This window comes from Biomphalaria glabrata, chromosome 12 (assembly GCF_947242115.1).
Source record: "Biomphalaria glabrata chromosome 12, xgBioGlab47.1, whole genome shotgun sequence".
NCBI classification, from domain to species: Eukaryota; Metazoa; Mollusca; class Gastropoda; family Planorbidae; genus Biomphalaria; species Biomphalaria glabrata.
Genome location: NC_074722.1, coordinates 12649854 through 12664242, shown reverse-complemented (window position 1 = coordinate 12664242; position 14389 = coordinate 12649854). Strand labels below are relative to the sequence as shown.

General features: G+C 34.3%; 1 protein-coding gene across 4 annotated transcripts in view; it reads left to right on the top strand.

Moving 5' to 3' along the window:
- Positions 1–14389, top strand: part of LOC106056141 (citron Rho-interacting kinase-like) — a 45023-nt gene that overhangs the window by 29089 nt on the left and 1545 nt on the right. For 3 of the 4 annotated variants that reach the window (XM_056005679.1, XM_056005681.1, XM_056005678.1), the window contains 15 exons: positions 56–224; positions 711–737; positions 1885–2185; positions 2699–2787; positions 4109–4289; positions 5137–5373; positions 6008–6113; positions 6660–6740; positions 6897–7047; positions 7313–7545; positions 10387–10495; positions 12202–12333; positions 12596–12676; positions 12769–12850; positions 13234–13419. In XM_056005679.1, the coding sequence (XP_055861654.1) occupies positions 56–224; positions 711–737; positions 1885–2185; positions 2699–2787; positions 4109–4289; positions 5137–5373; positions 6008–6113; positions 6660–6740; positions 6897–7047; positions 7313–7545; positions 10387–10495; positions 12202–12333; positions 12596–12676; positions 12769–12850; positions 13234–13419 (2165 nt within the window). The remainder of the gene's footprint in view (positions 1–55; positions 225–710; positions 738–1884; positions 2186–2698; positions 2788–4108; positions 4290–5136; positions 5374–6007; positions 6114–6659; positions 6741–6896; positions 7048–7312; positions 7546–10386; positions 10496–12201; positions 12334–12595; positions 12677–12768; positions 12851–13233; positions 13420–14389) is intronic. The other variant, XM_056005680.1, reaches the window with a different exon arrangement.

The window sequence follows — 14389 nt, the reverse complement described above, 5'->3', positions numbered from 1 at the left end:
TTTCTATGCTTCTCTGATACATTTTTTAAAAAACTATTTACATTTGTTTAAACAGGGGCTGTTTGGCACAAAGAGCAGCAGTAAAGATGGTCACCCCAAGCCAACCTTGCCAATATCATTTTCAGATCTACAGACAGCCCTGGAGCAGGAGCGTACCAAGACTGGCATTCTGCAAGACAAAGTAGACAGGTTGCGTGAGGAAAACTTGCAACAGGCCAATGAGTGTAAGTAATAAGTAATGTAGTACATTTTTTTTGTAACTAATCTGTGCAAAATTTGACTCACCATGCCCCAGCTGCAGGGTGGAAGAGGAAGCCATGTCTCCTATTCTTTTTGAGTGCCCCAGACTGGAGCTACATATTCTTGACCTGTATGTTAATAAACCTGCATTGTGCATAACTACATGGTTTCTGTCCAAAGCTTTTGAAAAAGGGAATTTGAGCTTCTCAGGCCTTCACTGCAATGGAGTTTGATGATTGATAAATCTGGGGTCAAAAAAAGAAGCCCAGCTGGGTAGAAATTAGATATCAATTTAAACTTGAGTTACCCATCTCATTTGTGTAAAGAAAATGTTAAGAGGGCTGTTTTGGGATCACTTGGTCAAGAATTAGGCAGAATAGGTTAATAATAGTGAGGAAGGCTTATTAAATGAGGAACCAAAATAAAATGTATTGAAAAAAATCATTTCTCTATTTGATTCAACCATTTAGCAGGTTGGATTAATAAGATAAAGAAAGGTAATGAACTGGTTTGAATTAAAAACTTATAAATTTCCTACCTGTTAAATTTTATATTTCTTTTATTTTTTAAACAAAGTGTTTCCATTTCAGTTCAAAAATTTATTTTTTGATAGCTGTTTTTTTTTTTTTGTTGTTTTTTTTTAACTTCATATTATTATTTTTCTTTTATGTTTCACTAATAGAAAAAAAACAACTAATTGAAAGAATTGCTTTTTTTTTTTGGGAGGGGGGGGATATTTAAATTTCAATTACTGTTTATTTGAAAAGTGCTGATAGCTAGTGGTGAGAAATGTTAATAATTTTTTTTTTCTTGCTCTATATACTAGGAACAATATACAGCTTAAGGGGGAGAGTAAAATTAATAATCTTGTTTGTGTAGCATGTAATTTCTTTTAGGGTGCACATTCAAGTTTTAACACCACATTTCAATAAGATAAATTGTTTCTTATCTTTGTTCCTATGAGAATAATTTGACAGTATGTAGAAAAGGAATTGCCTTCCCAAAGTTTTATAGTAGATTATGGTTTTTATTCTAATAAAATATTTTCAATGCTGATATAGATTTTGTCATTATTATAGTAATAGTTTTATTATTAATAATTTGAATATTTTTTTAAAGTAATAACTTAGAAGTAGAAGAAAATTTTAATTTTTAAAAAGTGGATAGTTGTGATTATTTCTGTGGGTCTGTCTTTTACTGAATGTGATAATGGCTCATTGGAAAGTTTATTAATTGTGATATAGTAATGTGTATTTATAATGATTTGAATTACCTGTTGTAAGTTGGTCAAAATGTATAATCAAGTGATTATGCTATGCTAAATTTATTAAAAATACTAAAACTAAATATACGTTATAAAAATTCTGCACTATTAGGTTGCCCAAAATACTAAAAATAAATATATAGCTCTTTATGATTTCTTTTTAATTATTTACATCACAAATGTTCCACTTTCCATCTTATTTTGTATTTTCAAAATTAATTTCAATGAAATAAAGATAGTTTCTTGCTAATGAAATAAAAACTTTCATCAGATCCATTTTTTTTGTTCTTCTCCTTATTTATTTTTAGTCTAACAAGGAAGCAATGTGACTTTCTCATCACAGAAATATGATTGTTTATGTTAAATTTCATTACATTTAGTGCTAAAGCTGAAACAGTCAGGAAAAGTCCAGGCCAATGTGACTGTTAAACTGACTGATGCTGCCCGAAATGCGCTGGCCAACCCGCCTGGCAGCCGTTCATCTGAGATGATGGTAACAAATTCCTCCACCTCTCTGGCTTCCTCTGGGTCCTCCTCATCCTCCAAGTCCAGTCATTCTAGAGGGAAAAGTCCACACACTCCGCGCAATCAACGAAGGGATCTGTCCATTCAGCAAGGGTCTTACAAAATCCCAGAAGCTTTCCCAACACCACAGAGAATGCACCACAACATACCACACAGGTAAGAAGTTGACAAGCATTAGAGTTATCTCAGATCAGAGAGTTATTGCTGATAAGTCAAGGGACAGATGATGATGGTTATATAATATAAATAATAGGGATTTAGAGAAGGAACACTGTTCTCAAAACACTTGACTATAAAATTAAATCTCTACATCTTAAAACTTCATTCATCTAATAAGTGAGATAGTTTTGTTTGATTGTACTGCTTGCCTAGTTTTTATTTGCTATGGGGTAATGGTGTGTATAGTTTTGCTATGTGAGCCTGTGTAATATATTATCATGCCAAGTTTGGTTTGATGTTTGATTTTATGTTTCATTGTATCTAAAATTGAATATTTATTTCATCAGTTTACCAGAATATATGTTTATCTCAAGTATCTTTAAGTATCTCATTCTATGAAGTGTGTTGGTATCTTATTTTTTTGGTTATCCAAGAGAATGTATGCTTGGTTGGAATCATTCAGCGGTCTTATAACATATCTACACCAAGTTTAAATATTACATTCTTTAGGTTTGCCACTGGACTCAACACAAGGACAACCAAATGTGGATTATGCTTAGGAACAGTTTACTTTGTACGTCAGGCTTCTAAATGCCAAGGTGGGAACTTATCATCAACATTGTCACTAACATTTAGTTATAATATAATAAACTAACTGTTAAGTTTATAGATTTTTTGGGTTAAATTAGTCTAACAACATCTTTCTGCAAGTTTAGTTGAAAAACAGACTGATGGTTTATTCTTAAACAAATGAAGTTTTTGACTTCTTGTCATATGAAGGAAAAAAAAGAGTTCTATCAATAACTAGCCATATGTTGCCCGCGGGTTTTGCATATCACTTTTGATATAGTCACTGAGAGTGCTTTGTAAACAATTAAACGAAATAATAATTTTATTAGAATGCGGAATGTGTGAATGTAAAAATAGTATGAAAGGAGCTATTATAGTCGACTTAAATCCATTTTTTCAAATAAAAACATTTGCTTGTAGGCCTACATATATTTGATTAAAATTTGAAATGAAGACTTAATTTTGTATGTTCATGTTTTAAAGTATAAAGTAGATCTATCATCTTTGAATTAGATCTAGATCTTGAAATAAGATCTACATCTAGACTAATCTAGAATTAAATATTGGCTTGGATAGAGTTCGTTCTGCGCGTGTGTGAAGCCTTGCTCTGCGCATGTGTGACCTTGTTTACGCGACATGAATGGAACTATTAAAATGATTGTCAACACGGCTTCACAGCTATAGCAAACGAATGTATGAAAAATGATTTAGAAAAACAAATTTGAATGTTAATTTGATTAAAATATGAAATGAATGGACTATAATTAGTATGTTCATGTGTTAAAGTATAAAACTATCTTTGCGAAGAGAACTTCTATTATCTTAGAGCTGAATTAGAGTTTTAGACCTAGGAATAGAGATATGTGTAACTTTTTGGGTATTGTCTAATGAAAGAATGTACGTCAGGACTTCTAAATTTGCAGATATAAGAAATGAATTTATGTAAAAATGCTTTTGAAACACGTTTGAAGGTTAATTTTATTAAATAATGAAATCAATAGACTATATTTTTTATTTTCATGTGTCAAAGTAAAAAAGTATCTGTGCAAAGTGTAGTTTTAAAAATTAGATCTAGATCCTTTCGATTTATACATGGTAATTATGGCCTAGATCGATGAAATTGTAATACTTTATGAGTTGGTCAACTTTTTTTTTTTAAGGGTCTTAAGTTTGTTTTAGGGCTACAATACATAACTACGGTCCCAATTAGTACCCAATTCACATTTATGCCAAGTTTTATCAAGATTGGTCAAATGGTTTTGATTTTTATTCGTAACATACATACTCATACATACATACATACATATATACGCCTTACTTTCTACTTTATAGTGTAGATTATATTTTCAGAGTGTGATCTGGTAGTGCATCCTAAATGTGCAGTGAATGTGCAAGCCACATGTGGTCTGCCCACAGAGTATGTGCGTCATTTTGCCCTGATGATGAGGTACATCTATAGGGAGGATGCCGACCAGAACTCAGATGTTGATACTTCTTGTGTTAAGATGTCTGGATGGCTGAAAGTACCCAGGTCTGTTACTGATGTGTCAAACATTGTTCTCATAGCATTCAAAAATGTGTATACTTTACTCCAAATTAATCTTGTGCATATTCAATTAGACACCATGTCCTTTGTACTCTGCATCTCATCTTGCATATTTTGTATGCAAATTGGCACAAAAATATGTGAGTACAGCTTATCATCTAAAAATATGCATTTCCCCCACAAAAGTAAAAAAAACAACAAACTTGTTGGTAATCAAATATATGTAGATCAGTGCCTGAAAATGTACTTTTCTTATCTAGATCTAGTGTTGTGTTTTACTATATCTGGCAAAAAGAATTTATGTAAATCTAGATTTTTAATTAAGATCTAAATAGATCTAGATTTAGATCCAGTCTAGATTCAAGATAAGATGTGACAAGGTGTGCACTAGACTAGTTCTAGATCTTGATCAAAGTAGTTCTAATTATAGTTTTAGATTAATAGGTCTAGTAGCTCTAGGATCTAGAATCTAGATCTTGATATCTGTAACTAGATCTACTCAAAAGCAGCAATTTCTGCCATCTTATAAAAAGATTTATTGATCTTCTTTCTTATCCTGTATGGAATTCAAAATAAAAAAAAAGGGGGCAAAATTGGCTGTTCTAACTTTATATAGGTGTAGATCTAGCATTTCACATTCAATGCAATACAACTGCTGTTGTTTTTAAGACTATCACTAAAGCAGGACAGTTTTATTATCAATAGTTACTTTGAGCTGATGCTTATAATTGAAAGGATGTTCTACAAATTTGTTACCTTTCTAGGCTGAACAGAGCTTATACTGGAGGATTTCAAACACTGAATTTTGTACCCGTCTGTTTATTGTTTTCAGAGTTGGCAAGTCAGGCTGGGAGAACCGTTATTGTGTCCTGGAGGGAACATGGCTGACATTGTACCTGGACGAAAAAGATGGCAACCCAGTGGACAGTTTTGACCTGAGCCCTGTGGATGCAGATGTGAGTATACACAGTGCAGTGACCTCAGCTGAGCTGGCCAACACAGCAACTACAGATCTCCACTATGTCCTGAGGCTGGACCAAGACCCACTAACTACATGCTGGCCTGGAAGGTAGGGGTCACAGTCTAGTTTTTATTCAAATTCAGTTTTATATTTTATATTTTATTGTATGTCAATTATGTTAAAGTAATGTTAATTATAATTAATAACAAATTAATTAAATAAGATTGTTTTATTAACTGAAATTAAACATTGTTAAAAATGAACTAGCATAAATAATAAGCAGACTTCATAAAATGTATACCATCCATAGATTTCAATCAGTTGTGTGAGAATAATCACACATTAATGCACTACTTATCACTAAGTTTTTTTGTATTATTGAAGTGCATGTAAAACACAAAAACGTCAAGTAAAGTAGCCTTTCAGCACTTGCTATCTATGGGACAGATGATGTAAAGCTTGTGTATGTCAAAGACTGATTGTTATCCATGGTGTAATGTTGCCAGCATAATGACCAATCGCCTTTTCTTACCTAACATGTCAGATACTCATCCATTAGAGTTGGGTGGACTCAGGTGCATCCTCAAAATACAATAATTCAAAATCTCAGTCTTCACTAGGGTTTGAACTAGAGTCTTAATCACTTGGACACCACAATTACATTCTTCTTCTTCTTTTTGTTTTTTTATATCGTCAACAATTGTTTTCAAAATTGATTCTTAAAAATATATTTTTGTTCTAGGTATTTATATTTGATGACTACAAACTTCCAAGAGAAACAGAGATGGGTTGCATCCCTTGAGGCAGTGGTGAAGAGTGCTCAGTGTAAGAGTGATTTGTATCGCAATGTAAGTTCTAGTTTCACATGAAAATGTGTGAATTTAAACTTGGTCTCAAAAACATCTTTGCTCACCTACCTATAAATGTCCATCCCTTCTCACTAGCCTATGTGTGAATTTAAACTTGGTCTCAAAAACATTTTTGCTCACTTACCTATAAATGTCCATCCCTTCTCACTAGCCTATGTTCTTTGAATTTATTTGTTTTGATTCATACACTATTTATATGAAATAGAGGATTTAAATAAATAAAATTCTTACACTGTGTTAAATCAGCTATTCCTTAAACTCATTTAATCGTTTTATAAGTTACAAGGTCAATTTTCAGTTCATCCCAAAAGAAATGCTCTGATGACTACTTATCATGTCTGCCTCGTAGAGTGGACAGCTTTCACTTTCTACATACTGTGACATTTGTTTCAAGTATGTTTATATTTATATGTGAGCAGGAAATTTGATTTTCTGTGGCAGCCTACAGCTCAGCAACAAAAATCTGGCTAATAATTGATGGAAAAAAAAGCTTGTTTATCTTAACCATTTATTTTTATTTGACAGAGATCTCAAACACTGACAGTGTTGTCACTCAAAGATGTGGAGTGTCGAGACTTTAACTGTACTCTTGTTATTTCAAATCAGGTAATTGAATTCAGAAATAATGGCCTAAAAACTCTCTCATTAGAAATAATTTTTTTATATTTTTTTTTTAGAAAATCCTAATTAATTTTAAGACAAACTATGAACCTGTAGTTTTACTATCCTGAAAATTATTTTGTTCTAATTGTTGCCATGTAGCTGGTTCTTGTTGGAACTGATGATGGTCTTTATGCCTTTAACCCGCAAGCCATGACTTCCAAACGTAAACAAATGACTCAATTGACTGGCTTTGGTTGTGTGCATCAAATGGCTCTGGCTAAAGGTGTTGACTTAATTCTTGTTTTGACTGGTAAGCAATAGTTCTGCGTATTTGAATCCAATTTGTGTGTGCTACTTAATATTTGTAAAAGTAAATCATCAATTTCTTTATTTATGACTTGTTGAATTAAATTCATCTTTACAAAATTATTACTTTCTAAAAAAAAAAAAAAAAAGTATATTTCGCTCTTTTAAATAAAAAAATTTGTTCTTGTGGATTAAAACTTGCCTATATTTTTTTTCCCTGTGTAAAAATGTTCTGTTTATTAAAAAAAAATATCTTTCTTTCTTTCTAGGTCCAGAGCGTCGGCTGATCATGTTGGAAAATAAGCTGGTCAAGTGTCGCATGAGCCAAACATTGGGTGGAGAAACTACCCCATTCACATTCAAGACAATTGATGGCCTGCAGTGCTGTACCATCTTTGATGTGGCATTGTGGAACAATGCTAGCTACTTGGTTGTGGGCACCCCAACAAAACTGTTTTTGATGAAGTATAACCCGAGCCTGGCCATGTACTGTGTGAGAAAGGTCAGATTGTTATTTTAAAAGTTCTAACCAAAATATTCATAAAACTTGCATTGTGTTGAAGAGTGACAAACAGTATCAGGGTGAGATCCCTGTAATATAATGAATGTTTTTTTTTTTTTCTACTGTTCTGTGGACTATTGCCACAGTTAATTAAGAATATTACAGTTAAAAAGTCAGCAAAGTTGTTTCTAACTAGGTCTATATGTTAAAAAATTATTTTGGTTTGATTTTGAAATGTTCAATTATTATGTTAACCATTCTTTGAAAATGTCAAAATACATTCTGTGGCATTTTACGTCTCGAGAGACGATCTTTTCCCTTTGCAACTTCTTGTGTGACTAAAGAGGCCAATCCTTGATACACAGCTGCGATCGCAGGTTGGGCATATATAATCACCAAGCGCCGTTGCATTTTCACCCTTCTTTCTGCTTCTGTTGTGTATGACATCTGCAATCTGTGACCCTTCCTTTATGCTCTCTCTCCATGTGGATCTGTCCAGTGCCACCTCTTCCCAGTTGCCAGTGTCGATTTTGAAGAGCTTCATGTCGCGTTTGCATACATCCGTATAACGTAAAAGTGGGCGACCAGCGGCTCTCCTGCCTTCTATTAGATCGCCATACAGGATGTCCTGTGGAAGTCGACCTACTGGCATTCTACGAACGTGGCCAAGCCAGCCAAGGCGTCTGCTGCTGATAACAGAGCGGATGTCCTGACATCCTGCTCTATGTAGCACTTCCTCATTGGTTATCTTATCTTGCCACCTTATTTTAAAGATCCGCCTTAGGCATCGGAGGTGGAAGACATTCAGCTTTTTTCCTGCCATGAGTAGGTTGACCATGTTTCACTTCCGTACAGCAAGGTGCTCAACACACAGGTCCGGTAGACTAGGGCTTTAGTACTGCTAGTCAGCAATATGTTGTCCCAGACTCTTTTCTGCAACTGTGAAATGGTGGCCATTGCCTTGGCTATCCTGTTGTTTATGTCTTTATCCTGTAGAGTGTTGTTGGATATGATGGAGCCAAGGTAACAAAAGTGATCAACAATTTCTAGTGGTTGGCCATTAATGCTTACTTGAGGTGCAGTGTTTGTGTTTTGGACAAGTATCTTAGTCTTGCTTTGACTGATGTTTAAGCCAAACTTCTGGCAAGCAGCAGATAGTTTGTCAACCATGGACTGTAGCTGAATATCAGAGTCAGCCACAATAGCTGCATCATCAGCATACAGGAGTTCCCTGACGAGTAGCTTCCTAACCTTGGTTTTTGCCCGCAGCCTTGATATATTAAATAGTTTTTCAGAGGATCTTGTATGGAGAAACACACCTTCGTTTATGTCGCTTTACGCATAATGCAGTAGACAGGAGAAGAATATGCCAAACAGAGTAGGTGCGAGCACACATCCCTGCTTGACACCACTGCAAACCTCAAAAGGTGCTGATTGGGCTCCATTGAATTTGACAGTACATTTAGTTTCCCCGTAAAAACACTCAATTAACTTCAGTAGTTTGGGAGGGCAGCCTATTTTCCTCAGGAGTTTGAAAAGGGCACTTCTGCTAACCATGTCAAAAGCTTTAGTCAAATCAACAAAAACAATGTAAAGGGGTCTGTCTCTCTCTCTGAATTTCTCCTGCAGTAGTCGTAGAGAAGAAATCATGTCTATAGTGGATCTACCACCCCTGAATCCACACTGTGACTCTGGGTAGACTCTAGAAGCTATCACCTGCAGCCTGGATAGTGCCACTCTAGCAAAGATTTTGCCCACTATACTGAGGAGAGAGATACCCCTATAGTTGTTGCAGTCACTCCGATCCCCTTTGTTCTTGTATATTGTGACTATAGTTGCGTCACGCATGTCCTGTGGGACATAACCTGTTTCCCAACAGCGGCAGAGGAGAATATAGAGTTCAGGGAGCAGGAGTGATTCGTTGACTTTCACTACTTCCACTGGGATACCATCACTCCCAGGAGATTTTCTATTTTTTAAGCAGTTAATTGCTTTTTTTAGGTCACTAAGGCTCGGAAGCTCATCTAGGCATTCCAGTACTGGAAGATCTGGTAGAGAAGCCAGGGCGACATCGTCTACTGTATTCTGTGTGGCATAGACTTCGAGGTAGTGTTCTGTCCATCGTTCTAGCTGCTTGGCTTGATCTGTAATTTTTTCTCCTGATTTGGATAGAAGGGGGGCAGGCTTAGACGCTGTTGGACCCAGGGCCGCTTTAATGACATCAAATAGAGCTTTGCTATTTCCTGAGTGGAGACTGTCTTGGATTCTGTTGCAGGTATCCCTCCAAAAGTTGTTAGCACATTTTCTAGCCATTTGTTTCGCCTCTTTATTAGCACTTTTGAAGGCCTTCAAAGATTTTGGATTAGGCTTTGTCTTGTAAGCGAGGTGTGCAGATCGTTTTTTCTCGATGCAAGGTTCCATATGTGCTAGATTCGCCTCAAACCAGTCTACATTTTTGTGTTTTTGAGGCCCAAAGGCAGTGATTGCTGAACTGTAGATTACGTCTCTTAATTTCTCCCATCTGATAGAGATGTCTTCTTCATCACTTAACGAGGGGATTGAACTGTTCAGGAGCTCGCCAAAGAGTGCACACTTCTCTGGGTCACCTACATGGTTGACGTTAATTCGCCTAGTTCTGGGTTGAGTGGAAGTGTAAGCCTTCTTGAGAATTAGCTTGATTTTGCTTAGCACTAGTGAATGGTCTGAGTTGCAGTCCGCACTGTGGTATGAACGGGTGTGGATGACACTTTTCAGATACAAAATACATTATGTATTAGTTATTCATTTCTTATTTCTATTAGGCTTAAGTTAAATATAATTTTTATTTCAATAAAACTTCAGGAGTTCCCAAGTTCTGAGCCTTGCAGCTGTGTGTGCATAGCAGATAACTATGCTATAGTTGGTACTGAGCGTTTCTACAAAATTAACCTGGAGCATCCCAGTCTTTTGGGTAAGTTTTGAGTGTAATCTTAACTCTTTATCTCCGTAATTATTTTCCACGTTCTGACGGAATTATTAATTTAATCCGATTGTAGTGCACTAACATGTTCTAATTATAATGGCATAACTTTTTTATTTACAATCATAGAATAATGTTTTTGATATTGAATTAAAGTAAAATGAATGTTCTTTTTAGAATTTACAAAATCAAGTGTATAAATTGAAGTGTTTTTTTTTTTTACTTTATGAAAAGTAAAAATGAAAATCTGAAAACTCACCATTAGACGACAAAAAATTTAATCCAAGTCACATAAGAAGATCATTTCTATTCCAAACTGAATTAAATGCTATTGTTTTATAATCATTATTCATATTTTCATGAAATAGAACCACTAAAACAATAAAAAACTCATGATGTACAAAACTGGAGCACATTATCCAAGGTCACCATCATAGAAAATTTATGAAAAAAAAAAAAAAAACAGTAAGAAAATAATTATATTTCAAAAAGTAATTCATTGCTATTTATATAATGTTTGCCTGAACAAAAAACAACTTCCATGGTTTAACTGTGGTATTAAAATTAATCCATATGGATGTGCGGGACGTAACGATCGAGTCTAATCCCATCATTGTAGTCTTGGCCAGAAATTTATCAATTTCATAGTTAGAAACTGGTTTCCATTTTGTAAAAATGGATGCCTGCATGCTGAAGTGTTTATTTTTATTATGTAGACTGCATAACTCTTTATTGCATCAACAAGATTATCAACAATTGCGTAATCTAGTAGAGTAAAGCTCAGTTGACTCAGAATTGAGTAAGCTCATGTTGACACTTCTATATACCACATTGGCTGAAGTAGATTAGTAGATCTAGACTTATTGGAAGGAATAAATCTAAAATTGCTTTCTGTTTTAGTACTTATCTCTGCATTTTTCTAATTTGTTGAAACAGGCTTAGATCTAGATGTATTCTTTGTGCTAGTACGTCTAGTTTTTAGGAGGGAGCGTGGCAGGTTCATCAGCTTATGAACTATCAGATTCAGATCTAAAATCTAGATCTAACACTGACACTAAAACTATCACTATCATTATGAACAGATAAAACAAAATCACTGTTATCTGAATCAATAAGGTCTTTTACATGTTGATCCGAATATAATTTAGATCTACAAGTTTTAGTAGGTTGACCTCCAGATGGGGCCGGGCTCCATTTCCAAACATAAACAAAAACAAAATAAGACGACTTTCAAAACACTCTGTAATATTAAAACCATGTTGAAGGAAGTAAACAGTGAACTCTTCTGCAAGCGGAAATCATGTAGATTTAGAATATAAGCATTTAATATTATTAACCAAGAATAGGAATGAAACAAAGATGTTTAACTGCACCGACGACAATGTCGAAGCTTAATCGGCTTTTACAAAAATGGCCAATGCTATTATCGTCGCTTGGGAGATAAAGAGTTAAACCTATTTATTGGGTCAAGGTCAGACTAGATATGAGATGCATGCAATACCCATTGAGGCTAAGAGAGAGGAGCAAGTGTAGAAAATTCTTTGTCAAAAAAAATGTCATGTTCTACTCATATTCTTACAACAAGCAGGCTTAGGTATTTGATTATGAAAAAATTGTCCATGTGTGTTGATTTTGTTAATCATTCAATATCCCAAGTTTTGTTCTGCATGATGACTTTTACTTTGTTTTCTTTTTAGACTTTGTGGATCGACAGGACAGTTCACTTGCATTTGCTGCCTTTGGGGCTGCCAATCACCAGAGTTATCCATTGGCTGTGGTGCGGGTGTCGCCTGAAAATGCACCATTGGAATTTTTACTTTGCTTCCATGGTAAACGCTTGGTTATTTATTTGTATACATTTTGTTAGAAATGTAACAGATTTGAAAAATTTTAATCTAGATTATGTCTAGTAATATTTTCTGCCCTGATTCAAGGAGAAACCAACACCAGTAATTTATCTGGGTGCATCTTTTAAAATACAAGGAGCCATATTATTAAAAAGTCTAATTTATGGAAATTATTAAAAAGTCTAATTTATGGAGAATTAGGATATTTTTTTCTATGTGATGTATTTTTAAAAATGTTCTTCAGAATTTGGTGTGTTTGTTGATCACCATGGTCAGAGAAGTAGAGCAACAGATGTCAAGTGGAGTGGTCTTCCTATGGCCTTTGGTAAGTACAGTCATATGACCACAATACTTCTGATTATGCACTGATTACCTGTTGGTTAGAAACGATTTAATAAAGGTGTGTATTTTCTTTAGCATATGTTGAACCCTTCCTGTACGTGACATACACTAGTACTGTCCATGCAACTGTTATACCCACAGACAAGGCCAGAGCAAAGTAAGTACATTTTATTCCATTTCTCTCTTCAATTTTTGTTATACACTTTTTATCAGGAAAATTTACTTGACTAAAAAGATTGTTAAATACACTTTTGATTATATTACTGGCAAATCAACAGATCAGAACTTAAATTTTTAGTCAAAATCTAGGATTAAATCGACACATTGCTTTTTATGCTTTATTCTTTCTGGGATATAGGAAATAATGCAGGCTGGTCTTTCTGCTTGCAGCTCTTTGGCTGTGAAGATGTTTATCTTTATTTCATTTGACAGTAAAACTTGTAATTCTACAAGAGCAAACTTGACACTAATGACATGCTTTCTTCATTGCATGTGCTCAAAAGTTTTCTGCTTTAACTAATGTCTTTTTTTATTTGGCAGAGGTAGACAGACAGTGATAGACATTCAGTCCCCTCGTTATCTAGGCCCTGCACCAGGCCATGGCTGCGTGTACATTGGCAGCTCCAGCACCACCAGCTCCACCAGCTGTAATGTGACTGAGATCATTTCCATCAGGGGCCAGGAGGACTTCAGTACTGAAGACAGTGACAAAGAGAATACAGATGTGTAAGTTTGAACTTAATTCCCTCAAATAGTTTTGTAGTAGCAGTCACACTAAAGCCAAATATTTTAACTTTAGTTTGATCAACATTAAGTGTCAGCATTCTTTTGGTATTCCAGTATCTGTGATGATTTGGCTTTTTAAATGAATTTGTTTTGCTAACAATTTAAATATAGAAATATGCTGAATGAAATCAAGTTTTAGCCATTCTGCTTATTCTTCTACTGTCACAGTATTATGGTCTATAATAATATATTTAAAAAAAAGAAAAAAAAAAACAATGTGGCAGTGACCATGTGCAGCATCAGCTATAGGTTGTGATTTTTAATATCTTGAGTTGAAAACCTACAAATAATTTTTACAGTTCATGTTTATTTATACTATTTTTTATTTATGTTTCAATTCTAACATAATAAGAAAAACATTTTGCTTTCAATAAAAATGATCTAGAAAGTTTAAATTGCAAGTATGTGTATTGAAAAGTTGCTCAATTTAATTCTGTTCCTGCTATGCCTTAAAATCAACATTTTTAAAAACATTTGTCAACAGCTTCTAAAAAAATCAACACTTTAAAAAAAATGTTGATAGAATGTGAATTTAAATGAACTTTAAATTAGTTTTCATTTTTTGTTTGATGAGTGAGTGCACATTGGAGTGTGGCAATGTGACTCTGTACCATTTGCCTTTAATAACTGAATGTGTTCTGATCCAGTCACTTTAGGTTTGAGTGTATCTATTTGATAGAAGTTTCTCTGCTGCCTTTAGCTACTCAAATTAAACTCCTAATGAAGAAAACTAATCTGTCTCCATTGAGACAGATTGAAAACAGTTTAGAAGGCAAGGGTTCTAAATCAATTTACCAAGATTTACATGAACACAGTAACATCTTTTTAAAAATTCTAATCCCTTCTATCCAGAAATAATTTTTCTTTCTTTCATGTATACACTATTATGAATGTTAATTAATCTTTTCTT